The following is a 27695-nucleotide window of genomic DNA, read 5'->3' on the forward strand; positions in this document are numbered from 1 at the left end:
TCATTCGCACATCATTGCTTTCCCTTGCAACTGCAGTGCCCAAACCAATAGCACTTTTTACCTCCTTGCAGATTTGCTCCGGATGTTTTTTGATTGCCTGTATGACGAGGAGGTGATCTCAGAGGATGCCTTCTACAAATGGGAGAGCAGCAAGGACCCCGCAGAGCAGAGTGGGAAGGGCGTGGCCCTCAAGTCCGTCACGGCATTTTTCACGTGGCTGCGGGAAGCAGAAGAGGAGTCCGAGGATAACTAAAACTTCAAATACACAAACGAAACAAAAGAAACAATTTAAGTATTTTTTTAAAAAGTTTCACGTCTTCGCCAATCACAGTGCAGCAAGGCCAACTCTCGCAGAAACCCCACGTGTGCACGAGTGGGTGAGGGCAAAGGAGACAGGTGATCATGGAGGCTAAAGGTGCTGGAGCGCGGAGCCAGTACCCCTGAGGGCGGGAGCTCGCAAACCAAAATACATGTACTATTTATAGAAAATATTTTCTGTTTTAATCTTTTCTTTTTAAACGAGGACTCATACTTTAAAAAAAAAAAAAAAAAACACATTTAGCAAAAAAAAAAAAAAAAAAAGGAAAGGAAAAAAAAATTGAGAACTTTTAATTTATTTTAAGGACTGCAAATGCCAGTGTGTAATTTTTTAATTTGCAGTTTCTGTAAACAACTTGTATAATAGAAAAGCAGAGAAATAAATTTCCCCTTCCCTTCAGATGCACCTCACATTTGTATTAAGACATAGCTGTTAGTCCAGATTTGAGAAGGTTTGGGGTGAACAAGGTAAGAAAGATCCTTTTCTCTCTCTCTCCTCTCTCTCTCCTCTCTTTCTCTCCCTTCTCTCTCTCTTACACACACACACACACAAACACACACACACCACTCCCACCCCTGGCATCAGATCTTTCTGCCTGCCTCTCAGCTTGCTTCAGAAAATTTAAAAAGTACACTAGTAATCAAAACATACATCACTTTGGAACAGAAGAAAGTACTGTGGACCATAAAAATTCAAGAATTGTTCAAAAAAAGTACCACCCTGGAAAATACCCTGAATACCGTTGAAATCGTTAGAGCAATCTTAAGGCTTGTAAATACATAGAACAAATATTTAAAAACATAAAAAGGAACTGACTCAATACTATTTCTTTTCACTTTCAAAATATAAGGAGCAAAATAAAGACAAACCTTGCAAATTTAAAGTAAAGGACGTCTCCTTTGACGGCCGTCACGTGCGTGCCAGCGGGGAGGCGGTCTGGCCGCTTACTGCCTAATCCCAGTTGCTTCTGACCCTGTGGCGTGATGATGTGTGTACGGGCCATGTGTGAATCTGTCCAGTGTGGAAAGAGGGTGCTTTTGCCTAGGTAGGAGTGCGGCTGTGTATATTACGACTCCGGGCAAGCAGATCACCCCATTAATACCACTGGTTTTTAAATCTCCCATTAATCACTACAGTGGTTAGAATCCAAACGGTGGGGCTGCAGAGGTGGCTCAGCGGTTAAGAGTACTTCCTGCCTGCTCTTCCAGAGGACCCAGGTTCAGTTCCCAGCACCCACATGGCACACTCCAGCTCCAGGGGATCCAACAACTTCACATAGATGCATTCAGACAAAATAGCAATGCACATAAAATAAAAATAAATCATTTAGGAAAAAAATAAAGACTCCTAAAGTTACCTTTGGAAGGAATGTAAAAAATTGAGCCAACAAGATGTCTGGGCGGGTAAAAGTGCTCACTGCCAAGCATGATGACCTGAGCTTGTCCCCTGGGTCCACATGTGTGCTTGTGCTCAAGGTAAGTGTGTGTGCATGTGTGTGAACACACGTAGGCATGCACACATAAAGTGAAAAATCCAGAGCTAAATGCTGCTTTATCATAAGTGTGGAGTTTAATATCACACCCACCTGCAGGGAAGACCTCATCATTCCAGGCGGTGCAGTGGGTGGGGAGCCTCTGGTGACGTGCTGGGTCTGTGTCTGCTGCCGCTGCTGCCTTGCTTCTTCTCTTCCCCTCCATGAAGTGGCACTCGGAGATGGAGTCTCCGAGTTTCTGGGCTTTCACCCTACGAAATGATTTATGAGCAAAGCCAGGCTGATAAATAAATAGCCACCCAAATAAATACTTTGTATTTCATATCCACATAGTGTAGATTTGTGCTGGCTTCTGTCTGACAAAATGTCCACAGGAGACCTTCCGACGGTGGCACCAGAGCAGCCTTCCACCGTGATAAAGTGCTTTCCTGGACTGAGGCTGAGCACACTCAGAATCCTGCCACATGTGGTCACAGAGCCCGTTCCCCTGTGGTGGAGCGCCAAGTGCTAAACGTCCCGGCGCCCGGCAGTGTCAGCCATGAAAATGGACATGGGGCGTGGTTTGGGAGGGTCTGAGTGACTTGGAAGCTTCAGAAAAGTCACCTGATTGAATGGTGTCATGTGGTAATGTCTCCGGGACCCTTGGGCAGAGGATTCCCATTAAGGAAGCTCCTGCAGGATGCAGGCTTTCTGAAGGATGTGATGGCAAGTGTGGGGTTGGAGTAGATGCAGGGAGAAGGTAGGATAGTGACTACATCTTGGAAATCAAAGGCTGTTTGCAGACTGGTCCGTTCATCACTATTTTAAATTTAAGTTGATAAGAAATAATCAGGTTAACACATCCAGCACAATGGTAGAAATATGGTTTGGAATGTCATCCGATGGAGCAGGGGTGTGTGTGTGTGTATATATATATATATATACCACGAGGTTGCTTTGGGCTTTCTTGATGCCGTGTTGCAATGTTTGATAAAATTAAAGCCATTCCTAGACCATGTGCCTGTTATCCCAGCACTCAGGGAGAATGATGACAGCCTGAGGTATATGGGGGAGGGGGGCTCTCTGGAAAGATGCCTCAGTGGATAGATCACTTGCTGCGCAAGTATGGAGACCTGCATTCAAATCCTCGGCACCTCCAATAATAGCCAAGTGGGATAGCATGCCTATCTTTCTCCAATGGCTTTCACATTGAACCTAAAGGTTGACTGGTGGCCAGTAAGCCTCACCGATCCTCCCCCATCTCTGCTCCCACAGCCATTGGAGAAAGATAGGCAATCCTCTTCTGGCCTTGCATGCATGTCTACATGCAGTGACTAAGTGGTGTGACTAATGAGAGACTGAGACAGAAGACTTGCTTTGAGCCCAAAGTCATTCTGGAATAAGAGTTCTCGGTTCTAGACTCAAATGAAATTTTGAACAAAGAATGTTTTTTGTTAGGTGAATGCATAGTCTTGGGATTGCTACCCTCGCAGGCCTCTTCCAGGAAAGCATGGTTTCATGGGATCCAGTTTAAAATGAGTAATGCTTGGATATGGTTAGCTTGTGCCTGTAATTCCAGGACAGAAAACCCTGATACAGGAGAATGGCTGCAAATTCAAAATCAGCCTGGGTTAAAGAGTGAGAATCTGTCTGGGGGGAAAACAGGGCTGAGATGTCCTCCTGCTAAGAGTGCTTGCTCTGCAAGCTAAGGAACCTGAGTTCAATTCCTCAGCACCCACGGAAAAAGGTGAGCATGGTTTTGTGTGCCTGTAACTGGGAAGGGGGAGACATGCCGATCCAGAGTATGCTATGACCAGAGGTGACAGGGAACGTTTCAGCATTTAGTGAGCAAGCCTGTCTGAAGGTGGTAAGTCAGAGAGCTCTTAAGGCTCCCTGATCAAATCTGCACATACTGCATGGGTGCACTTAGCACATTCATGTGCATGGAACATACACAGTCACAAAACCCTGAAGCAATAATAGGCAACAACTGGCTTGCCTTTATTCCAAGACACAAAAGCTCTCTGGGGCCTGTGGCTGTGACTCATTGGTAGAACACAACGTGGTTTTACATACATCTTTACCTCAGGAGCAGTTAATTAAATGTCTAGTTAAGTGTCTCAGGTGCACTGAAAACAGTTGACAGTTGTTCAGTAACTTGAAACATGTGTCTCTCTCTCTCTCTCTCTCTCTCTCTCTCTCTCTCTCTCTCTCTCTCTCTCTCTCGACGGGGTTTCTCTGTAGCTTTGCCGCCTTTCTGGAACTCACTCTGTAACCCAGGCTGGCCTCAAACTCAGAGATCTGCCTGCTTCTGCCTCCCAAGGGTTGGGATTAAAGGTGTGCACCACTACCACCTGGCTGAAAGATGTTCTTTTTAAGGGGAGGGCAAAAAATGCAGGTTTTCAATACAAATGCATTTTAGATTCTTGGGTAGATCACAGCTGGGTCATGAAGTAGTTTTTAAAGCAGACATAAACAGACGTTAACAGGCTGAGGATACAGGCAGTGGCAATGTGTATTAGCACAGGTGAGGTCCTACGTTCAATTCCCAGCACCAGCTAGAAAGAAACAAACATGAAACTACTTAGCATCTAGTAAGGGCTGCAGCCTCTGCTCTTGGGAAATTCCTGTTCTGCATAAAAACAAAGCTTGAGCAGGGCGTAGTGGTACATGCCTTTAATCCCAGCCTTCAGGAGGCAGAGACAAGCAGATCTCTGAATTCCAGGCCAGTCTTGTCTACAGAATGAGTTCCAGGACCCAGGGCTACAGAGGGAAACCCTGTTTTGAAAAACAAAACCAGAAAGGTGGGGGTTCACACTCTAGTTTAAAGTATAACTTCCATTGTCTAAACCTTGGCATCGGCTCATTGGTGTCGTTGGTGTCTAACACCCTTTTGTTCTCAGCACTTAACTATGTATTTTACCTGTCCAAACCTGGAATCAAGGCCTGGCATCTGGTGCGGGTGGTTTTAGAGACCAAGACAACCTACTGTTATTGGGCTGCCTCAGCATCCTGGTGTGCAGACTCTTCACACTCTTGACTGAAGGAAATGCCTTGCCACAGAAGACATGGGCCTCAGCCAACAGACTTAGGAGCCCTGAAGTGCTGATGATGGAGATAAGAGGGTGCTGTCCTGGCATGTATGAGACCCTGGGCATGAGGGAAGGAGAGATGGGTGTGTGTGTGTGTGTGTGTGTGTGTGTGTGTGTGTGTGTCTGGGTATGTCTCTGTGATCTCTGATAATGACAGGAATTATTTCTCCTTCCTGGTATGATGGTTTATCTTTCCCTCAGCTGGTAATATCCAGAGTCCACTGAAATCTGTTCACTGCAGTGTGAAAACGTTACCCAGGGATGGAGAGTCAGCTCAGTGGGTGCAGGGCTCCACAAGCCTGAGGACTGGAGCTCCATCCCCCAGCACCCACAAAGCAGGGTAGGTGTGGAAGCTTGCCTGTAATCCTGATGCCCAAGAGATGGGATTCCTAGGGCAAGATGATGAGCCCTGGGTTCAGTGAGAGGTCCCCTGCCTCAGTAAATACAGTGAGAGTAATCAGACTTCCAGCTCTGGCCTCTATACAGTAGTGCTCCTGCATATGCACTATGTATGCATGAGCATTCATGTTGTCAGACTTTGGACTGCTAACTCACAGAAAACAACAAAGACTTATTAATTACAAATGCTTGGTTGATAGCTTAGGCTTGTTTTAACTAATTCTTTTAACTTCAATTAATCCATTTCTATTCATCTATGTGTTGCCCCAGGCTCATTTACCTCATATACGTACTTCCCATCCTGCTTGCTCTGCTTCCCTCTGACTCCACCCTTCTCCCTAACATTCTCTCAGTCAGCTCTTTATTAACCAATGAGAGTAATACATACTACAGTGTACAGAGATTGTCCCACAGCATTTCCCTCTTTTTGTCTAATTAAAAAGGAAGATTTTAACTTTAACACAGCAAAACTATATATAATCAAAACAGTTATTAAGTAAGAATTACAGTAAGCCGGGCGGTGGTGGCGCACGCCTTTAATCCCAGCACTTGGGAGGCAGAGCCAGGCGGATCTCTGTGAGTTCGAGGCCAGCCTGGGCTGCCAAGTGAGTCCTAGTAAAGGCGCAAAGCTACACACAGAAACCCTGTCTCGAAAAACCAAAAAAAAAAAAAAAAAGTTACATTTGGATTTGGCAAAATTAGAGAAAATACTCTTACCTGTCTTTGTGAGTCTAAAGTTTTGTGCCTAATTTACTTATCATTATAACTAAGGAAAACTTTAAGTCTAATTACTTGGTCTTTAACTCCATCAAAGACCCCAGAAGGGTGGAATGTTACCTAACGACAAAGACTTCTGGCTGCCTGGACAGTTACTCAAAGTTCTTCTGTAACATTGGGGCATCCAACTTGGGCCTACAAAAATGTCTGACAGAATTTTAAAGGACTGTCCTACCTTGTGTTGGCACAAGTTTGGCAGTCATTTTCTTTTACATTCTGCTGGTCAGTTTGGACAGTAACTATCAGCAATTGAGGCAAGAGCAGTTTCTTGCCCAGATGGCTAGCTTTTGCCATAAAGAAAGCAAACTCCATATGGATGTTCTTTGATGCTGATCTCTTGATGTACATTGGTGCTGTCAGGAGCAGACATGTGTCTCACTGTCATGAAAAGCCTTATGTTATTAAAAAAATTTTAATGCCATATTTTGTATATATTTGAAGTGTTGAAGACCATGTATCTAAATATATGTTTAACTTTGAAAACATACCTAATATGACTACAAGTTTGATTATTATAAATGACTACTAGCCTGTATTTCTTAGTTATACATTACATTTTTAAATAAGCTGCATGAGCAAAATACCCCCAAACAAGAGTAGAAACATACATACAGTATAACAAAACTAACTTTGAATTTGTTATCAATAAACCAAAACTCATACTAATGTAAAATATTTTCAGATTAGGAGTTGCTTTTTGGATTAAAGTAGATTCAATAATCTACCCTTTTATCTCATCATTTCTATATTATATTCCCCCTTTTTTTTTTCCTTTAGAAAGAGATCTTTGAATTAACTCCTTTACTTAGCTATTTTCCTGACTATGATCAATAGCAACTTGTAACCAACCCTGCTTAAATGATGACAAATATCCATAACCCATCTTTGGGAATGTGGGCATTATTGCTCTAGAAATTCCTGTTGTCTTCTGGCACTGGCATCTTTGGGTGACCGTGAGAAGAATTAGAATAATGGTTAAGTCTTGGCTGGAGTAGTCTGTGAGTCTGGATCGTCTCAGCCAGCAACCTTGAAGCTGTTCTGAATGCAGAACTCTGAGAAAACTGCAACAGAGGTGCTCTGAGATGTTGGATCACCTGGGCCATCCATTTTCATTGTTCTCTGGTCTCCTTGTTCTGAAAATACATAAACTTTTAAAGGTAACATATATATTTGAATTAACATAAGTATAGACTGTGTGTTGTATGCAAGTTAGCCACAGATGATTTTTTGTTTTATGTTTGAGTAGGTAAAATATATGTTACATGTCTTGTAGTTTTTGTAAGTTTATTTCTTTATAGCTGTAGCTAGGACTTTCAGGGGGTCTTCCTTAATCAAACTTGATCAAACCTTGAATGAATCCACAGCCTTTCGTTTTCTGTGGAAACCAAAGCACAACCTCTTCCCCAAAGCAACACATCTTTTGACTTCCATTTTGAAGTCAAAGACATTTTTAAAAGATAAAGGTTGGTTTAATCCAGCAGCCTTCACAATCCAGTGTCTCTTAGCAGCTAACATTCCTTCATTAGCAACCAGATAATCTAAAGACAACACAATAACATACAGAATCCAGACTCCCCATGTATTTTCTATCTTTGTGTAGCTTTTTCCCTTTCTTTAAAGACTATCATTTTTAAACTATTTTTTATGACTGTGTATACCATTTCTCTATTCTCTCTCAAACCTATGTCCATTTTTAAACATTTAGAGGTGTAATCCATTTAGAGGTTTGTTTCTTTTTTTTTTGTTTCTGTTTGAATCTCTTTACTGCATTTCTATAATCTTTTCTGTCTGCAGGAGCAAAACTTAAACCTGCCATGAGGCCTAGTTCATGGCGTGTTGGTGGGGCTCACTCTGGCAGCATTCACACTGGCAGCTGAAGTCCACAGGCATTGGCCGGGAGATGCTTCTCTGTACCATTGCCAGCATGAGAGAAATGAGTCTAAGAAGCCACATTTGGCTCTGTTTTTGTGTGGTTAGAACTTTTGTGAAGCTTTCTCAGATCTTATATGAATATAGGTGCTGGACATTTGGGCACCATCTGTAGTTGGACCTTTTTTGGACTGCCAACTCAGAAAAACTGACACAGAGACTTATTATTAATTATAAATGCTTATCCGATAGCTTGGGCTTGTTTTTTAACTAGCTCTTATAACTTAACCCATTTCTATTAATCTATGTATTGCCCTGTACTTCCCATTCTGCTCACTCTGTATCTCATAGCATTTCTTCTGACTCTGCTTTTCTCCCCAGCGTTCTCTCTGCCCTGAAAATCCTGCCTAGCCATCAGCCAGCCAGCTCTTTATTAACCAAAGAAAGTAATACTTATTTGTAGTGTACAAAAATTGTTCCAGAGAACACTCATGCATGTGTACTGTGTGTGCATTAGCAAGTGTATACACATGCACATCACAGTTGTCTGCATGACCCAAAGGCATACCTCTGTAGTGCCAGCTACTCCAGAAGGAAGATCCTTTGAGTCCAGGTTAGAATCAAAGTGAGATTTCCTACTGAGGCAAGCATGGCATGGGAGGGACAAGATGGCACGTGTCTGTAATCCCAGCACTTGGGAGGTGGAGGCCGAAGATAAGTTCAGGTTGCCCTTGGCTAAGCAATGGACCACTGTCTCGAAAGGAGGTGGAAGGGCCAGGTGTGATGATTCAGACCTTTAATCCCAGCACTTAGCAGGCAGAGACAGGCCTGGTCTATCTACATACTGAGTTTCAGACAGCCAGGGCTACGTAGACCCTGCCTCAAGAAAAGAATTAGTTGGGGGTGTTGTATCAGTGTATGGGTGGGTGGGGGGTCAGTTGTTACTTGGATGACTAAATAGTAGTGGGAAGCATGAGTTGCTAGAAATGAATTGACAGAGCTGGGTGGTGGTGGCGGCGGGAAGCAGAGGCCAGTGGAGCTCTGAGTTTGAGGCCAGTCTGGTCTACAGAGTGTGTTCCAGGACAGCCAGGGCGCTTCATAGACCCTTTCTTGAAAAAAACAAAAACCTGAAAGTTTATCAATAAAAGTGAAAAATAAAGATTAAAAACTGAAAGCTGGCCAGACATGGTGGTATGTGCCTTTAATCCCAGTACTCAGGAGGTAGAGGCAGTAGGATCTCTGTGAGTTCAAGCTTAGCCTGGTCTACATTGTTCTAGGACAATGTAGTCAGGGCTACATAGAGAACCATCAAAAGATAAACAAACCTGGAAGGCGGGCGTACCACCAACTGTACATGGCCATATACCGAAACTTTCACTGTTTTCTTGCAAAGATTGCCTTCAGCAGTAAATAGAATGATACCAAATTCAGAAGCTAGACAAATAATGAAATCTCTCGCTTTTGAAAATGCTAATTCACAATGCAAAAGGGTAATTAGGCCATTAAAAGCAACATCAACACCCTTGGAGGAATTGATCTGAGATACAATCAATATTCAATCTCATGACCACAATGATGCTTGGATAGAAAAGGTGATTTCCAGAGGTTTGAAGAAAAATCAAAATGTCAAGTGTTTCAATTGTGGTAAACAAGGTCACCTAAAAAGGGTTGTAAGCAGGGCATTTCTAGAAACAATGTTTTTTTCTAAGAGTAATCCCCACAGAAAGCCCCTATCTTCTAGAACATGCAGAAGGTATGGCAAAGCCAGGCACTGGACTAATGCAGACCAACAAGGGACAGTCAAGGTAACCCTTTGCCATTGGGAAACTCCTTGAGGGGCCTCCCGAAGGTCCCCATGTCAAATGCAGTTTAGTTGTTTCCTGTCATAGTAGATAACAGTGAAACAGCTACCTCTCTCAGGACTTGACAATTAACCCAAATTTTCTTTTCAGGATCCCCTAAAGATGCCTTCACCCCCAGACAGCAGGAAGTAAATTTAAGAACAGAATATCCACATTCCCAAGAGGTGGTGTGGGTGGTTTCTGGTTGTTCAGTGTGTTACCTATATTTGTCATTGTTTAGGGTAGTTACAAGTCGTTATTGGTAATGGTCAGGAAAAAAGCTGAACACAGATTAGACTCAGAGTTCTTGTTTTAAAAAGAAAAAAGGGGGATATAGAAATGATAGGATAGGATAAAGATAGATTATTGAATCTACTCTGAAAAGAAAAAGGGGGGATATAGATAGAATAAAAGGGTAGATTATTGAATCTACTTTTAAAAAGCAACTGCTTGTTTTAAATACTTTACATTGATATGGGTCTTTGCATATTGATACAAAGTTGAGATTATTTTTTAGAACATACTCTTCATATATTTCTAATCTTGCTGAAGGTATTATACATCTTGTTTAACAATGTAATGCAAATTGCTAGTCCTTGACAGTTATTACTGGGGGGGTGGGAGGAGGGAGGACAGGGGAATCTGTGGTTGATATGTAAAATGAATAGAAAATCTCTTAATAAAATAAAAAAATTAACTCTGAAAAAAGAAAGTTATTACCAACTATTTAGGATAATAAGGAAATGCAGGTTAGTAATTAGTCACCTATTACAATCGAACTTGTAGTCACTTTCGGTATGTTTTCAAGGTCAAACAGATATATTTTAGATAGGTCATCTTTAAACACACAGAAATCTACAGAATATGGCACTTAAAATGTTTTAATAACATAGGTTCTTCATGACAATGAGACATGTCTACTCCTGGCAGCACCAGTTTACTTCAGAGAAGATGATGGGCACTGAAGAAACTCCACATGGAGTTTACTTTGTGGCAAAAGCCAGCCACTGGACAAGAAAGTGCTCTTGCCTCGACTGCTGACAGTATGCTGTCCAAATGGGACAAGCAGGACACAAAAGAAAGGACTGCTGAACTTTGCCAAAACAAGGTAGGATAGCCCCTCAGATAATCCTGCTTCACAGATAAGTCTGTCAGATATGATAGGCCTGTAGGATGAAGATTGGTGCTCCAAAGTTACAGAGGAACCTTGGGTGACTGTCCAGGCAGCAACTGTTTCTGTCATTTCTCACATTTTTTTGGACATCACTTGCTTGTACTTCCTGCTTACTCAGGTAATATTTCCTTCTTGGGTCTCTGATAGAGTTGAAGACTTTATAGTTATAGTTTTCCTTGTTACCAGATTCAGAAAAGACATTCACTAAGCCGGGCAGTGGTAGCCGGGCAGTGGTGGCACATGCCTTTAATCCCAGCACTCAGCAGGCAGAGGCAGGTGGATTTGTGTGAGTTCAAGGCCAGCCTGGTCTACAGAGCAAGTTCCAGGACAGGCTCCAAAACTACACAGAGAAACCCTGTCTCAACAAAACAAACAAACAAACAAACAAAAAAAAAAGACATTCACTAAAGTGTATAAGGTTGAGAGACATTAAAAGATAGTTTGAGTAATGCAAATTAGAATAGAGAATTAGGTATAACCTTTTGTCTCACCAATATAGGATAGATATGGAGTCTTTTCTCTAAATTTGTCAATTGTTAATGGCCTAGACATTATCAATGTATTTATTGTCTGTATATATAGTATATAGTTATTATACTTATTGGTTTGTTTCCACTTGCTCCATCTTTATGCCCGATGCTCCAGAGCTACCTGTCCTTTCCTATACAAACATAAGGTTTTAGTCCAACAGACTTACATGCCATACATCTCTAAATCTCACTAGGGAGGGAGAAAAAAGAGAAATTATTACCTTAATAACAGACTGTGGATTCGGAATACTTGCTGCATGCTAAGTTACATACACCTTAGCTATCGTTGAAAGTTAGATAGGATGCAATGACATTGCCTGCCTTTGTCTTCTGCATGCTAGTATCAAAGGGGTGTGCCACCGCACCAGGTTGCAAGTACTATCTTGATACTTACAACTTCAGTTTCTAGCAAGTACATGGTTGTATGTTCTTTACATTTTTGTTATATCATTCTTCTTGGAAACGTAATTATATATTTTAAATTTTAGATATAAATCTGTGGAGATGCTGCCCAATTCTTATTGGAATCATCTTGCATGAGGAAGGACTTAAAAATGAAGGAAGCAGCAGATGACATTGAGGCCAGCCTGTCTTTATAGTAAGTTCCAGGCCAGATAAGACTACAGAGAGAGAGCCTGTCTCAAAGACACACACATACCAATGCAGGAAGTTTTCAAGTATATCAATACATAAAAGTGGTGCCTTAGTTAGGTTTCCTATTGCTGTGAAAAGACACCATGACCACGGCAACTCTTACAAGGAAAACATTTAATTGGGGTGGCTCGCTTTGAGTTTCAGAGGTTCAGTCCATTATCAACATGGTGGAGAGCATGGTGGTGTACAGGCAGACATGATGCTGCAGAAGCTGAGAGTCATTATCTTACAGGCAACAGGAAGTCAACTAACACACCGAGGGAAGCTTGAGCAAAAGCAACCTAAAAGCCTGTCCCCACAGTGACACACTTCTTCCAACCAGGCCACACCTCCCAATAGTGCCACTCTTGGGGGGCCATTTTCTTTCCAACCACCACAAGTGAGATGGGGACAGAAGGTGTCTCAATGGCTTAGGTCCCTTGTTCTTGTAGAGAACTTTAGTTTGGTTCTCAGCAGTTACAACTGACTGTAACTCAATTCCCAGGGGTGCAATCCTCAGACACCTGCACACAACTGGTACACATACAAACAGGCATACACCCATATACATGAGTAAAAACATTTTAAAGAGGTTTTTTTTTTTTTTTTTTTTTTGGTTTTTCGAGACAGGGTTTCTCTGTGTAGCTTTGTGCCTTTTCCTGGAACTCACTTGGTAGTCCAGGCTGGCCTCGAACTCACAGAGATCCGCCTGGCTCTGCCTCCCGAGTGCTGGGATTAAAGGCGTGCACCACCACCGCCCGGCTAAAGAGGGTTTAAAAAGGAATAGAATTATTAAGAAAACAATCCCTCAAAATGACCAAAATTCCCCCTTTAACATTTTTATTTAAAATTTTTTTTCATACCATATATTTGATCGTTTTCCACCCTCCTCCAACTCATAAATCCAACTCCGATCTCCCCAGGGAATTGGTAATGTCACCAGTGCTGACACTCACCAGGGAGGAATTTTTAATGGTGGAGATTTAATCGACTTAGAACTTTTGGAGTGTTGGCCGCTATGGCAGGGTCAGAGGACTGGAAGTGTTTGGTTTCCTAAATAAGCCCTTAGAAAGATGGACCTGCGGTTGAGTGGTCCGCCCGGGTGAGCTTCGGGTGCAACGCATCAGCTACTAGCTCCATATCCACAAGACTCGCGCTACTTTACACACATTGGATCTTTCCAAAACTGGCTTTGAAGAATTACACCTACCATCTTTCCTTTACTTCCCTTTCCGTATTTCAAGGAGCTCTCATGCATTCCAAGCGGGCCTCAAAATTGGTTGCGTACCTAAAATGACCTTGACATTTTGATCCTCTACCTACTGAATGCTAGCATTACAAGCCTGCGCCATCACACTAGTCTTTGTGAGGTGCTGGCGAATGGAACCTCAAGGCTTTCTTCATACTAGACAAGCACTCCTAACCACTGAACTACTTCTCCAGCCGCAAGAATTCGTTTTCAACAGCGGTGGTGTATAAATTGCCCGAATTAGCGGATCCCAACGTAAAGTGCCAATTCAAAGGCATCTCCTTCCTCCTAGTTCCGTGGTTTCTTTTCGGAGGGAAGTGCCGATCGGGAAGCTCGAGCAGACCAGGCTCACGATGGAGAAAACCATCTTCCAGTCCTTGGTCACTACACCGCCAGTCCTCAGGATCGTGGATGGTATTTAGTCTAGCGCCGTCTTCCAGGGTTTAAGGGAGGCTGGAGTCCCAAACAAGAAGGGCTCTGGGTCGGCGACCGAGGATGCACCGAATGCGCAGGACACAGCCGGGAAGCTCCCGGCCGCGCCGCGCCCCGCCCCGCGCCGCTCGCCCGCCCGCCGTCCCCGAGCGCCCTCTCGCGCCCCCGCGCGCCCGCCCGGGACCCACGTCGAGGGAGCGCGCGGGGGGCGGGGCCGGCGCGGGGGCGCGCGCGCGAGGCCGCGGGCAGGGGGGCGGGGCGGCAGAGCTCGGTGCCCGGCCTGGAGGACAGCGGTGTCGGAGTCGGCGTCGGCGGTCGGCGGCGGCAACGCTGAGAGGCCGTGTGGGACGCGGGCGCCGGGTCGCCGGAGCTCAGAGGTAACGCGGGACGGACCTGGCGCGAGAGAACTGGACGCGGGCCCCCGGCACGAGTGGCGGAGGCCTCCGGCCTGGGCGCTGACGCCACTGCTGCCCGGGCGCAGGGGCGGGGCGCGGGGCCGGGAAGCCGGCGCCTTTTGTCCGCCCGCCGCGGCCGCTGCGCCCTCTCGCGTCGCGCCTGCCACCTGGCCCCTGCCCCTGCCGCGCAGGCCTCCGGGGCCCTGCGGCGCGCGCTCCCGCCCTTGTTTTGTTTGGATTTGGGGAGGAGGGGCAGCTCTTCCCTGGTCGTGCCCCCCCCCAGCGTGTCCCAGCGCGCATGCGCCGGCGTGCCCCGCGGCGCCTTATTGGCTGCGAACTCGCGCATGCTCTGAGGCCCGTGGCCCGACTTCCGGCGCGCCCTCCCCTCCGCCCACTCTCAACGGTCTTCCAGCCGGTTCGAAAGATGCCGGCGGTAGTGACTGGCTGCGGCGGGCCCGCCCCTCCGGGTTCTCCGCCCCCGCCGCGGCCGCGGCCGCCATTACGGAGCTCCCAGTGGTGAGTGTGCGGAGCTGAGGCCCCGCAGGGTGCTGCCGAGTCCCCCGCGGATCGGAGCGCGGAGCGGTCACTGCCCCGAGCCGCCGCTGCCGCCCTCGGCAGCCCCGCGCAGGTCCCGGCCCCCGCTCCCCCGCTCTGCGCTTCCGCCACCGCCGCCGCCACTGTGTCACGCGACCGCTCGCGCCTTTGTCTTCGCTGCTCCTCCCGGCGATGCTCATCTGGGCGCTGTCGCTTTGCTGCCGCCGCCGCCGCTGCCATCGCTGCCATGACGGCCTTGCGCTTCCGTGTCCCCGCGTGCCTACAATTCCTTCAGCCCCAGGGCGCTCCCTAGGCCGACGCAGCTAGGGTTGTCAGTGTCAGCCGCTTTTTTTTTTTTTTTTGCCCGGGCCCGAGTTGATCCAGACTTAGCCAGTCTTCACGCCCCTGAGGCTAAGCACAGCCTGAATCGCTTGTCACGTCTGCGGTTTCTTACTGCACCTCTCCCACTGTCGATTGCTTTGGGGAGGAAAAGACAGAGTCTTTTATACCTGCGACCTCATGCGCAAGCATCTTAGAGTGACATAGTCATTTTCACTTGATCTTATCCTAAAGGCCTAGAAGTGATTAGAAATGCATTACGGTTTTTTGTTTTTTTTTTTTTTTCTTAGTCAGCATAGGCATAAAACGGTTACAGGCTTTTAAAAAGGCTCGTACCCCTTTCAGTTTCACCGTAATTTGTTCAAAGCTTATTTCAGGTTTTGTTTTAGAGGTGGTCTCCCTATCTGTACTCCCTGCTGCCTTGTGATCCTCCTGTTTCAGCCTCCTCTTTTCGAGTCCTTGGGGGGATTGGTGTGAACTGTTGTTACCTCAGAGTTCATGTGTAACAGCTTGAAGATTGGGGTTTTGACCCTAGATTTCAAATTAACGTGGAAGATGGACGACTGGAAGTTGACTAGGAAGTTACTGAAGCCTATGTCGATGCCAGCCTTAACTCCAACATGTGGAGTCAGTCCTGTATTATCGGCGTCTGGCCCAGTCAAGATAGACATCACTACATGCTGATTTATGAGATGGGAAAGTTGCCAGCCATTACGATGGTTTATCCGAGTGTAGTGAGAAAACTCAGACTGAGCTGTTGGAGGTATTTAGTGCTCTCTATTAGTGACATTAGAAAGTATGTGTATTATATGGAGTGTGTAGTAACTTATGAGATGCTGGTCCCTTTTCTAAAAACACAAATTGTAAAGGATAGCAGTAGTTTGAGACACATGCTGCAGCCCTAGACATATTGCCCTTTCTAATGGAATAAACTACAACCATGGAATTGGGCTTTTTATTTCTGCAAGTCCTTTATTGCCTATAATAAAACAACTTAGGCATTTAGCTTGTCAAAAGTAAATCTCTGTTACTATTCTAACATTCAACTAAAAAGAACCCAAAAAACTCGTGGCCACAGGAGAACTTTATAAGCCACAGGTGAAAATACATTTTGGTTTCCACATGTTAAAAAACATAATTTTCATTCTTTGGCAAATACATTTTAAACTCCCATTCTGACCCTGCTGTGTTTTAGGCACTCCGTTTGTATCCATTACTCAGTAAAAAAAATACCTGCCTCATTTCCAGAGTAGCATGCAGTTGTACTACCAGCATTGGGAAGGTGGATTAGGAACTCAGGCATCCCTGCTACGTAGCAAGCTTGAAGCCAACTTGGGCTACAGGAAACCCCCCCCCCCCACGAAAATCCCTATCAGGGAGCTAATTAAGCTGTCTGAAAGATCTCATCAGAGTACTGTAAAAAAAAAAAGTTCAATTACAAGGTATGCTGATAATGTTAATTAGAACAGTCCTGGCTGACCATCTATTTGGCTCTGTTAGCTGTTAATGAAAAGTGAATTTAAGCAGGGCATAGTAGCGCATACCTTTAATCCCAGTACTTAGGAGGCAGAGGCAGGTAGATATCTATGAGCTTGAGGCCAGCCTGGTCTACAGAGAACAGCCTGGTCTTCCAGAACAGCCAGGGTTACACAGAGAAACCTTGTCTCAAAAACAAACAAAAAATGAATTTAACAACTTACTAACCTATTACAGAACAAAAAAATACTACGGGTTAGCATTCTATGGCCCTTAGTAAAGAAATTACGAGCTGAGGCAGATGTTTTTAAATATTTCCCCCAAATAGCTATAGGTGTTTTTGGTTTTTTTCAAGACAGGGTTTCTCTGTGTAGCATTGGAGCCTATCCTGGAACTCCCTCTGTAGACCAGGCTGGACTAAAAGCATGCACCACCACCACCCGGCTATTTTAATTTTATTTTATGTGCATTGATGTGAAGGTGTCAGATCCCCTGGAGCTGGAGTTACAGACAGTTGTGAGCTGCCATGTAGGTGCTGGGAATTGAACTTGGGTCCTCTAGATGAACAGTCGGTGTTCTTAACCACTGAGCCATTTCTCCAGCCCCTAACTATAGGTGTTTTATGACTTTTTTTTTATTACATGCATTTATTTGGGGTGTTGAGTGGGGGGAAATGTGCTCAACACCATGCCTGTGCTGAGGTCTGAGACAACCTTCAATAGTAGATTCTCTTAACCATGTGGATGGATACTGTACTTGGGAGCTTTGTGTGTTTCTGTATGTTTTCCTGTATAGCATGTTCACCCACCTAGTGATGTTGTACATTAGGAAGAATTCATCAGCCCTGCCACTTTACAAAGGATCATGTGATCATAGTGTTTTACTTCTGTATCGTATTTGCTTGGGAAAATACTGCCTTAGTTTTAATTATAATTTTCAGGGGAAGCACATTGCTACATAAATACTGCTTGTTTGCATTGAAATCCCCATGCAAACAACCCAAGTAATGTCCTGAGCCATCTTGGCCTTTTTTATTTTATTTTTTAAGGGGGATTGGAGGATGAGGTTTGAGGCAGGTTTTCTGCGTGTAGCCCTGGCTGTCTTAGCTGTCCTGAAACTCACTATGTTGGCCATGCTGGTCTCAAAGTCAAAGATCTCTCTGCCTCTGCTCCTTTACCCTCTAATGCTGAGATTAAATAAGTGCACTACCATATCCAGCATGCTTTGGGCTGTTAGGAATTTTAAATATTTCTTTGTAAATATTTCTAATTCACTGTTGTCAATAAGATATTTGTATGTTTGGGGAGTGGGCAGATTGAGGTAGTAGGACCCAGCATGCTCCCGATCATCCTATCTCAGCCTCCCATAGTGCTGGGGCTTATAGTTGAGTACATTGTCCCAGCTTGCATTCTTTCAGCTCTCTTTGCAACTGATAGAGAAGTATGGAATTGACACCTGTGTTTGCAGAAGATTTTTCTCTAACTGAAAGCACTCTGTTTAATGTTTTAAAATTTTACCCTAGTTTGTTGTGGCCTGGGACTATTACATAACAGGATAAAAGGTCTTAGATTTCCAAAAAGTTAGAGATTAAAGAAGAAATTAATTATTCCCCATTATTGTTAGTTGCTCATGAGCATGGATTCTTAAACACTTAAATAACCATTTTCCTCTACTAAGGAATTTTTATTATAGAATATCAGGGTCCAGCCGGGCGGTGGTGGCGCACGCCTTTAATCCCAGCACTCTGGAGGCAGAGCCAGGCGGATCTCTGTGAGTTCGAGGCCAGCCTGGTCTACAGAGCGAGATCCAGAAAAGGCGCAAACCTACACAGAGAAACCCTGTCTCAAAAAACCAAAAAAAAAAAATCAGGGTCCTAGATTAGAGTTGTGTGGAGGTCAGAGGTCACAGACAGGAGTCTTCCTCAATTGCTTTCCATCTTATAATTTGAGACAGGGTCTCTCACACTGAACCAGGACCTCACCATTTCAGTTTCACTGGTTGGCTGTTGAGCTTTGGGGATCTGCCTGTCTGTACTCCCAGTGCTGGGGTTACAGATGGGTTCCAAACATGAAGCTTTTACATGGGTGGTGGAGATGGAATTCAGATCCTCATGCTTTCATAACACTTTACCCACTGAACCAACCCCCCCCATTAGTGGTTTTTTGTTTTTGTTTGTTTCCTTTTTAAGGCTCAGGAGTGTTACGATCAGGTAAATTTGGGTGAGTGCATGAGGGTTTTTTTTTTTTTGTGATTTTGTTTGCTTGTTTGTTCACTTGTTATGAAAAGATTCCATCCTTTAGCTCACGATGGCCTAGAATTCAGAATTCATATGTATCCCCTCCTGCCTCAGCCTCCTGAGTTCTAGGATTGCAGGCATGTGCCACCATGCTTGACTTTCTCTGTGGCTATTTGATTATGCTCTTTTTTCTGTGTGCATTTGCTTATGTTACACTAGGACAAGATCTTGGATGTATACTCTGTTGTCTAGGTGGTGATCTAAACTCACCTCCCTGGCTCTGGAGGTTCTTCAGTGTTAGGTTCTCAGTGGAAATTTTACCCTTCAGTTTTCCCTTTAATGAGGGGAAAATTTTTACTCTCTAATGGTAAAGATTACAGTTAATTTTCTTGACCTCATAAGAATGATAACAAAAATCATCTTTACTAAACTGCTCCTTGGCTAGACCTGCGCTTAGTCTCCTTCCTGAAGTCCAGATGGATGGCAAGAGGGGTTGGAGTCAGGTTCCTTAGCCCACCCTTGCCCTTGCTGCCTTTGTTCCTGTGGAAATTGCAAAGCTGCTGTGGCTTACGCATTCCTCTTAGTTATTGCTTTACATTGTTGATATGTTAATAATGTTATCTTTTTTAGTAATAACTAAGTCATCTAACGTAAAGTTTTAGTTGTATTTATTCCCTTTGGAATATTGAATTGAGACGTTTTAGTTTAGTTTGTTTCTGTTGATCTTCACACCAAGTCTTTTCTGTGCTTTAGGTTGACTCTCCACACTGAAGCCATTAGGAAAAACCCTTGTGATTAACAGCAGAGGCTTCAGAGTGTCACCAGTGTTCAGGCCTAGAAATTATTTTAAATGGCGACTGATATGTCTCAAGGTGAACTCGTCCATCCTAAAGCACTCCCACTTATAGTAGGAGCTCAGCTGATCCACGCGGACAAGTTAGGTGAGGTAGGGGCTGATGCATTCTTGAAGCTCACTCTTGGATCAATCCCTGACTTCAGGCTCTGCTGGGTTCTTCATAGATACAAAGTTCTGTTCGTCTTCCCCTTCTCCTTAAATTTTTTATAAAACTTTCAACCTTCTAAATTGATTCCAGATTACCTATAACTTTCCATTTGAAGTTCTGTCTAAAATAAAATATTTTGAATATTTTTAAAATCATCTTTCACTTAAAAAAATTAACTCGTTAATAGTAATTTGCATCAGATCCTAGAGTTGACTTGAAGAATTCTCCTACATCTTTAACACCCAGTTAGGTCCCTTGAGAGAGACAGAAGAGAACTCTATCCTGTGTGATTATGGGCATCTGTTTTCTTAGAAGGCAGAGGATAGCACCATGCCAATACGACGAGCTGTGAATTCTACCCGGGAAACTCCACCCAAAAGCAAGCTTGCTGAAGGGGAGGAAGAAAAGCCAGGTAAAGTAAATTTAAAAAGACAGAACACTCCAATTTGAAGTATTCCATAAATCTTTTTGAACTTAATTATTCTCGTGTTCATAATGCAGTGTTAAAGAGTATTTGAAGAGAGAAATAGTAGATGTTGGTATGTCCTGCTGGACTGTGTGGGTAAAGAGTGCATTTTCTATTTGAAGGCCTTTAGAAAGTAAAATATAATGTTCTTGGAATTGAAAACAAAAATGAAGAACAATTGGTGTGACATTTTAGACATAATGCCCTGGGAGAGATGGCTCTGGAATTAATTCAGGAAGGCCTGGGCTTTCAGGATGGGCAGTGGGATCATCAGGAGGCCATAGGGAAACACGTGGGTGTGATCTGTTAGTGGAGAGAGATGAGCCGGTCAGGTAGGAGGACAAAGAGTGGAGGACAGAAAACTAGGCCCATCAGCCTGAGAAATGTTGTTCCTTCATGCTCTTTCTAGCCTCCTCTTCTGGCTCCCTGTTAGTCTTTGTCATGTGATCTTTTTGCTTGCTTTCTTTATCCCTTTCCTTTTTTTCTTCTATATCTTGGGTTTGCCAAAATGAGCATACCATTCTTTCCCTGTCTGGGCTTTTTTTTTTTTTTTTTTGAACCTGGATTTTGTCTCAAAATCTTTAAGTGCTGTACCCCGTTTGGGCATCCATGCCTAAGGTGTAATAAGGAATGTGAGAATCAGAATTTAAAAAGTGATGTGGGCAGGTGAGTTGATTACCACTGCATCTCTGGCCATGTGGTAGAATGATGTGTGGTACTGTGAAGACTGAAAGGTGGTTTTGAATTTGAGGCCAGTCAGGGCTATATAGCATGGCACTGCCCTCAAAACCAAACCCTTACATTCTTTGCTCACTCATAAGAAGTAGCTGATCCAGGTTCCATCATGAATTTTCAGAAATTATGTCCAAATTTTAGGTTCTACTTCTTTTAAAATATTTTTTTGTTTTGAGATAGAGTTTGGGCTTGACACAGCGATCCCAGGAACTTGCTGTGTAGACAAGCGTGACCTTGAAACTCCTTTGCTCACCTCTGCCTAGCTCATGCAGTGGTGGGTATTTCTCACATAATGGTCTGGCAGCTCAGATGACTTAACAGGATGAAGAGGGCGCCAGGCGAGGGTCGTGTAACAGTGACACTCCTGCTCCACAGCTGTGATTGACTTTGGAATGTGTCTGTGAATTTGAACAGTTGGCAGGTCTGTTAAGTAACATGTCTGTGACTTTTATTGACTACCGGGTGGGTGGGGGTTTGTGTTTTAGAACCAGATGGAAGTTCAGAGGAATCTATCTCTACTGTGGAAGAACAAGAGAATGAAACGCCACCTGCTACATCTAGTGAGGCGGAGCAGCCCAAGGGGGAACCTGAGACTGAAGAGAAGGAAGAGAACAAGTCTCCTGAGGAAACCAAAAAGGAGTAAGGGTCCTGCTTTCTCACTCTTTATACTTGAAGGCTGTGTTCAGGTTGTGAGTGTACAGAACAAGCCGTTGGTGCTGGGCATGTACTATTTGCTTTTTAAAATTACTGTTTGATCAGGTTTTCCTATGCACTTTTATGCCTTTTAGAGTTCCTAGTGGTTAGTTAGCGTGGTAGTCTGAGTAAGCATTTCCTGTTTGCTTGGAGTATGCCTTTGTGCATTAAAGGAACATTTGATACTTTTGAAGCTTTGATGGACTCAGTAAGAAATGGTAAGTAACTACAAAAACCTGACTTGAAAGACACTTCACCATTTGTTCCTGCCTCTGTGCCAGCAGTGGATTGTTTGTGTGTGCTTGTTGAGTACTCAGTCACGTCACATCAAGAGCAGCATAAGCCCTCTCTCTATCTGGTGACTGAGCTCTGGAAGTAAGATTTGCAGTTGGTTTATATCTGTGTGCAGTGGTGGCAGTTGTTTAAGTTGTTTTGTTTATTCTTGGGTGAGGAGGGACAGGCACATTGTGAGCAAGTCTTACTGTGTAGCCCTGGCTAACTTAGAACTCACTATGTCAACTCTGCTGGCTTCAGACTTGCAATCATGAACCTCATGCCTCTGCATCTCGAGTGCTGAGTTACAGGTATTTACCACCATATGCCTAGCTTCCTTCTAAAAGAAAAAGGTTTGCAAGCAATTGAGGAAGACAGCCAGTACTGACCTTTACCTCTGTGAGCACCCACATCACAAATGCACAAACAAGAATTCCTGTTTAACTAGAGTAGTAATAATTACACTTCTCCCATGTGCTACTCAGGAAATCTCTTATTCCCATTTTTTTTCTTTGTTTGGTTTGTTTTTGGTTTTCCTTTTGTTTTTCAAGACAGGCTTTCTTTGTGTAACACTCCTGGCTGTGCTGGAACTCACTATGTAAAACAGGCTGGCCTCGACCTCACAAAGATCAGCCTTCCTCTGCCATACTCCCAAGTACTGGGAGGAAAGGCATGCGCCACCAACCCCTAGCTAAGAAGAAGTGATTTTATACCTATTCTTTTGTTGTTGTTGTTGTTTTCAAGACAGGGTTTCTCTGTAGCCTTGCGCCTTTCCTGGAACTCACTCTGTAGCCCAGGCTGGCCTCGAACTCACAGAGATCTGCCTGGCTCTGCCTCCCGAGTGCTGGGATTAAAGGCGTGCGCCACCACTGCCGGGCTTCAAATTTTTTTTATTCTTTATTTTACTTTTTATTCTTGAAGGTAGTTGATGTTGTTTTACTGTTTAGGGGACTGAGATATCACATGCTAAAATTATATACTTAGGACCTTAAGATCTTTTTCCATATCCCATTGCATCTGTTGTAGTGATTGCTAATTTTTATTATTTTTACCATTATATATTTTTTTATGTGTATGGGTGTTTTGCCTGCTGTTTGTGCATGTGTGTGCCTGGTGTTAATGGAAGCTAGAAGACAGTGTTGGATCCCTTGGAAATGGAATTACAGATGACTGTGAGTCATTTTATAGGGACTAGAATCAAACCCAGGTCCTCTGGAAGAGCAGCCAGTGCTCTTCTCACTGAACTGTCTCTCCAGCTAGAATTTTCACTTCGTTTTTAGTGACAGTTAATGTGATTGCTCTTGCCTGTTCCTGAGAGAAACAGCTTTCTAGCTCATACCTAAGAGGAACCTCTTGATTCATTTATAGTATCAGGAAGTTTTTAATGCTATAGTTTGTAGATTTTTTGCTTGTTTTATATATCATCTCAATGTAAATAATTAAAACTTTCCCCCCAAGACAAGATGTCATTTTTGTAGCTGCAGCTATCCTGGAACTTGCTATCTAGCCTAGGCTAGTTTAGTCTCGAACCTAGGGTCACTGTGATTCTTGAGTGCTGGGATTACAGCCCTTACCCCTGGCTCTCCCTCTGTGGCCTTTTCTTTTTTTCTTTCTGATTGTTCTTTGATGTTAGAGGGCCATTGGTTCTAAGACCCCTACAGTACCAAGATCTGTAGATGCTCAAGTCCTTCCTGTAAGTTGGTCTAGTGTTATGTGTAACTGAGGTATATCCTCCTGTGTAGTCTAATACCGAATACACTGTGGGTGCTTTGTATACAGTTGTGCTGTGTGACTTAGTGACTAGTAATGAGTGGGAAAGAAAGTTGTGTGTTCAGTACAGATGCTGTTGTCCCTTAATATGTGTGTGTGTGTGTGTGTGTGTGTGTGTGTGTAGATAGATAGATAGATAGATAGATAGATAGATAGATAGATAGATAGATAGATAGATATAGATATAGATATAGTCTTTGGGTGCAGAATGCAACTGTGTGAGATCTGTGAATACAGAATGTTGACTATCTCTGAAGAGTTCATCTTGCATAATGAAAACTCTTTGTTTTTAAGTGAGAAGGAGCAGTCTAAAGAAAAAGAGAAGAAAGTGAAAAAAACGATACCTTCCTGGGCTACTCTTTCTGCCAGCCAGCTAGCCAGGGCCCAGAGACAAACACCGATGGCTTCCTCCCCACGGCCCAAGATGGATGCAATCTTAACTGAGGCCATTAAGGCAAGTTGTTATTTCCAGCAATGAACTCAGGTTTACCCTCTTCATCTTTCCTTATTTGAAAATAGCTTATTTTGTCTGGACATCAGCAATCCTGCTTTGCTTCCTAAAGGATATACATTATAGGAGGCAAATGTTTTTCTACTGTAATTATATTTGATGAGCACTTTTTTTTTCTTCTAACACAGGGCTTCTCTGCGTGGCCCTGCCTGTTCTGGAACTTGCCCAGTAGACCAGGCTGATCTTATAGATCTGACTGCCTCAATTTCAGAGTGGGGTGGGGTTGCTAAAGGCGTGTCCCACCATTCCCTGAAAGCACATTTGTTTTTAAAACTCATGTTAAGGGGCTGGAGAGATTCAGTAGTTAAGAGCACTTGCTGTTCTTACAGAGGACCTGGTTCTATTCCTAGCACCCACATTGACTGGCTCATGACTATCTGTAATTCCGGTTCCCAGGGTCCAGATGCCCTTTGTGGGCACCTGTACACACTTCACAGATGTGTGCATCATTAGAAAACATGCAGAATTTTTATTAAAAATTATTTCCTAGTTTTGTTTGTACAGCTGAGCATCTGATATATAGCAATTTTTTTCTTTTCTTTTTGGTTAATCGAGACAGGGTTTCTCTGTGTATCAGCTCTGGCTATCCTGGAACTTGCTCTGTAGATCAGACTGGCTTCAAACTCAGAGATCCGCCTGCCTCTGCCTCTTGAGTGCTGGGACTAAATGCGTGTGCCACCACTGCCTGGCATGTATAGCACTTTTCATACCTAAAATAAGAAACTTCTAATCCTATTGCTTTGTTTCTTCACTGACCCTTTCAAAATGTTGCAAAAAGAAGCCTTCTTACATAGCCTTATGACTTCAGTGTATTCATTGGCTTTCATTAGCATATGTGACTCTCAGATATTGTTAGGGGGTCAGGGTGGATTTCCTGATGGAGCACAAGCTGGTTGGCCTTGAACTCCCTGTTGTATAGTCAAGAATGACTTTGAACTTGGGGTTCTTCTTCAAGATTATAAGTTTTTGCTGCCATGACAAGCACCAAATGAAAGTCTAACCTTACACTGCCTTTATTATGTAACTATTCTCAGTATCCCCCTGCTGGGGATCATACATCAAGCCTTATGCAAGTTAAGCCTAAATCCCCCACCCCCACCTTGTATTTAAAAGAAGATGATTTATTTCATTTTTTTATTTCCATGGAGTTCATTGTCTTCGTATGTGTCCAGGAGCCCTTGGAGGCCTGAAGAAAGCATTGGCCACCCTGGAATTGGAGTTACAGGCAGTTGTAAGCTACTGTGTTGGTGCTGGGAACCAAGTCCAGGTCCTGTCCAAGAGCATATTGAGCTAGCATTCCAGCCTTGTGATCTCTCTCCTTTACATAGCCTCTCTTGAAGAATCTCATGCAGCCAAGACTACGTAGAGAGACCCTATCACCAAAAAAAGAAAAGAAGAAGCAGGTGGTGGCTTTACATCTGCTGGCCGAAGAGCAATAGATGCATGTATTTGCTCAGGTGCCTTTCTAGTTATACAGCCCAGGAAGTCCCTGCCCAGGGACTAGCCCCACTCAGAATTTAGATGGTTTGGGGTTGACTATTTTTAGTTTTTGATTGTTGTTTTTCTGAGACAGGGTTTCTCTGTGTAGCCCTGGCTGTCCTGGCACTTCCTCTGTAGAACAGGCTGACCTTGAGTTCAGAGATCTGTCTGCCTTTGCCTTCGGAGTCCTGGGATTAAAGGTGGGCACTACCACTACCCAGCTTTTTGTTTTGGTTTTTAAAGATGGTCTCACTGTGTAGCCTAGGCTGGCCTTGAACTTGCAGCAGTGCACCTACCTCTGCCTTGTAGAGGTGAGATTACAGGTGCGAGCCACCATAACCAGCAGTTCCTGTGGTTTTGCAAAACTAAAATTGTTGCAGAAGTACCTGTTAGTGTTGTTTGTTTCTCCACGGCCTTTACGTGCTTCAGTTGAGCTAGCTGAAGCACTGTTCATTCTTCCCTACCACTTTGCCATTTAGTTCATTTCTAAAAGAACTTATTTTGAAGATGATTCAGTCTCTAATAAAAAAATAACTAGTTTAATATGTATGGTTTGAAAATCTTGTAGGCATGCTTCCAGAAGAGTGGTGCTTCAGTGGTTGCTATTCGAAAGTACATCATCCATAAGTACCCTTCTCTGGATCTGGAGAGAAGGGGCTATCTCCTTAAGCAAGCACTGAAAAGAGAGCTAAACAGAGGAGTCATCAAACAGGTACTACACCATTGTAGAAAGTGAGATGACGTCATGTATCCGCTAAGTTAGGTGTATACGTCATGTATCAGCTAAGTTAGGTATATACGTCATGTATCAGCAAGTTAGGTATATTTTTCTCTGTTAAAAGTAAGTACATGACTGAAATAATTCAACTGGATCTAGTCTTATTATGTGAGGACAGGCCTCAGAACACTGATGGCAGTTGCCTTTGTAGGTCACTCTTAATAGAGCAATACAATGGTATGATTTTTCTCTGCCTGTTGTACTGTTGGTTGGGTCTTTGGAGACTGGATTATGCTTGAAATTACATCGCTCTACAAATGATAATAAAGTTAAGGAATACTTTATTGCCATAACAGAAGGAGGCTTGCAGTCTTAGGTCTGTTACCTCTAAAACTTAATATACATGACTCAACTGGGTTGCTTTATAAATTGGCTTTTCAGTAGATTCACCTTAATTGATTATTATCTAAACTATTAATGCCTGAGTGCTAAAGAGCATCAGCTAAAGCCTAACTAGAATGACCCTGATTTCAGGCATAATCTGTGTTGCTTTGCTTAGTTCTTCAAAGGATTGCTTAGATTTGGAACAGCTTAGGGTAGGCATTGCAGCTCCAGCTAGAACACTTGCCTGAGCACACATAAGGTCCTGATTACCCTGTCCTGGGATAAAACCATTACAGCCTTAAGATGAAAATGGAGTTTATCTAATCAAGTACTCTTCAGAAGTCCACAGTAGTAAGAATAACCATTAAGATCCCATGGTAGCGCCGGGCGGTGGTGGCGCACGCCTTTAATCCCAGCACTCGGGAGGCAGAGGCAGGCGGATCTCTGTGAGTTCGAGGCCAGCCTGGGCTACCAAGTGAGTCCCAGGAAAGGCGCAAAGCTACACAGAGAAACCCTGTCTCGAAAAACCAAAAAAAAAAAGATCCCATGGTAGCAAAAAGAGCTAGTCTTAGGACCTAATTTATCACATTCCAAAAGCTCCTGAGGTTCTTTGATAACTTTCTACAGGTTGTGATGGGGTTAGATCTGTGATAGACAGTTAAACTCTGCCTAGGAACCCTCCATGAGTTGTTCATTTAGTACATAGATGTTGAGTGTGTTCTTTGCTGTGGATGCTTTGGGGTTCATCGATGAATAAAGTGATTCCTATTGTGTGGGGATTACTTGTTTATATGATTAATAAATAGATTTTATTTTTGTGAAATATTTGATCATCAAATAAGCCTGAGTTACAGGGTTTTCCAGGGTTGACTGGCTGGTGTGGTGTCTTATCTCTT

At 43.6% G+C, this 27695-nt stretch overlaps 2 protein-coding genes across 34 annotated transcripts in view; both read left to right on the top strand.

The window, feature by feature from the left end:
- Positions 1-491, top strand: part of Eif4g3 (eukaryotic translation initiation factor 4 gamma 3) — a 233280-nt gene extending 232789 nt beyond the window's left edge. For all 25 annotated transcript variants that reach the window (XM_037203103.1, XM_028875356.2, XM_028875355.1 and 22 more), the window contains one exon: positions 72-491. In XM_037203103.1, coding sequence (XP_037058998.1) covers positions 72-253 — 182 coding nt within the window. In that variant the 3' untranslated portion in view covers positions 254-491. The remainder of the gene's footprint in view (positions 1-71) is intronic.
- Positions 492-14029: 13538 nt separating this feature from the next.
- The window catches only part of Hp1bp3 (heterochromatin protein 1 binding protein 3), a 29187-nt gene continuing 15521 nt past the window's right edge, over positions 14030-27695 (top strand). Inside the window, exons 1-6 of one of the 9 annotated variants that reach the window (XM_037203110.1) lie at positions 14030-14163; positions 19520-19712; positions 20083-20182; positions 21457-21610; positions 24002-24161; positions 26266-26409. In XM_037203110.1, the coding sequence (XP_037059005.1) occupies positions 19617-19712; positions 20083-20182; positions 21457-21610; positions 24002-24161; positions 26266-26409 (654 nt within the window). In that variant the 5' untranslated portion in view covers positions 14030-14163; positions 19520-19616. Of the gene's footprint in view, positions 14164-14539; positions 14698-15714; positions 15818-19519; positions 19713-20082; positions 20183-21456; positions 21611-24001; positions 24162-26265; positions 26410-27695 lie in introns of those variants that run through there. The other 8 variants (XM_028875332.2, XM_028875335.2, XM_028875333.2 and 5 more) reach the window with 8 other exon arrangements.

The sequence above is a fragment of the Peromyscus leucopus genome, chromosome 2 (genome assembly GCF_004664715.2).
Source record: "Peromyscus leucopus breed LL Stock chromosome 2, UCI_PerLeu_2.1, whole genome shotgun sequence".
NCBI lineage: Eukaryota > Metazoa > Chordata > Mammalia > Rodentia > Cricetidae > Peromyscus > Peromyscus leucopus.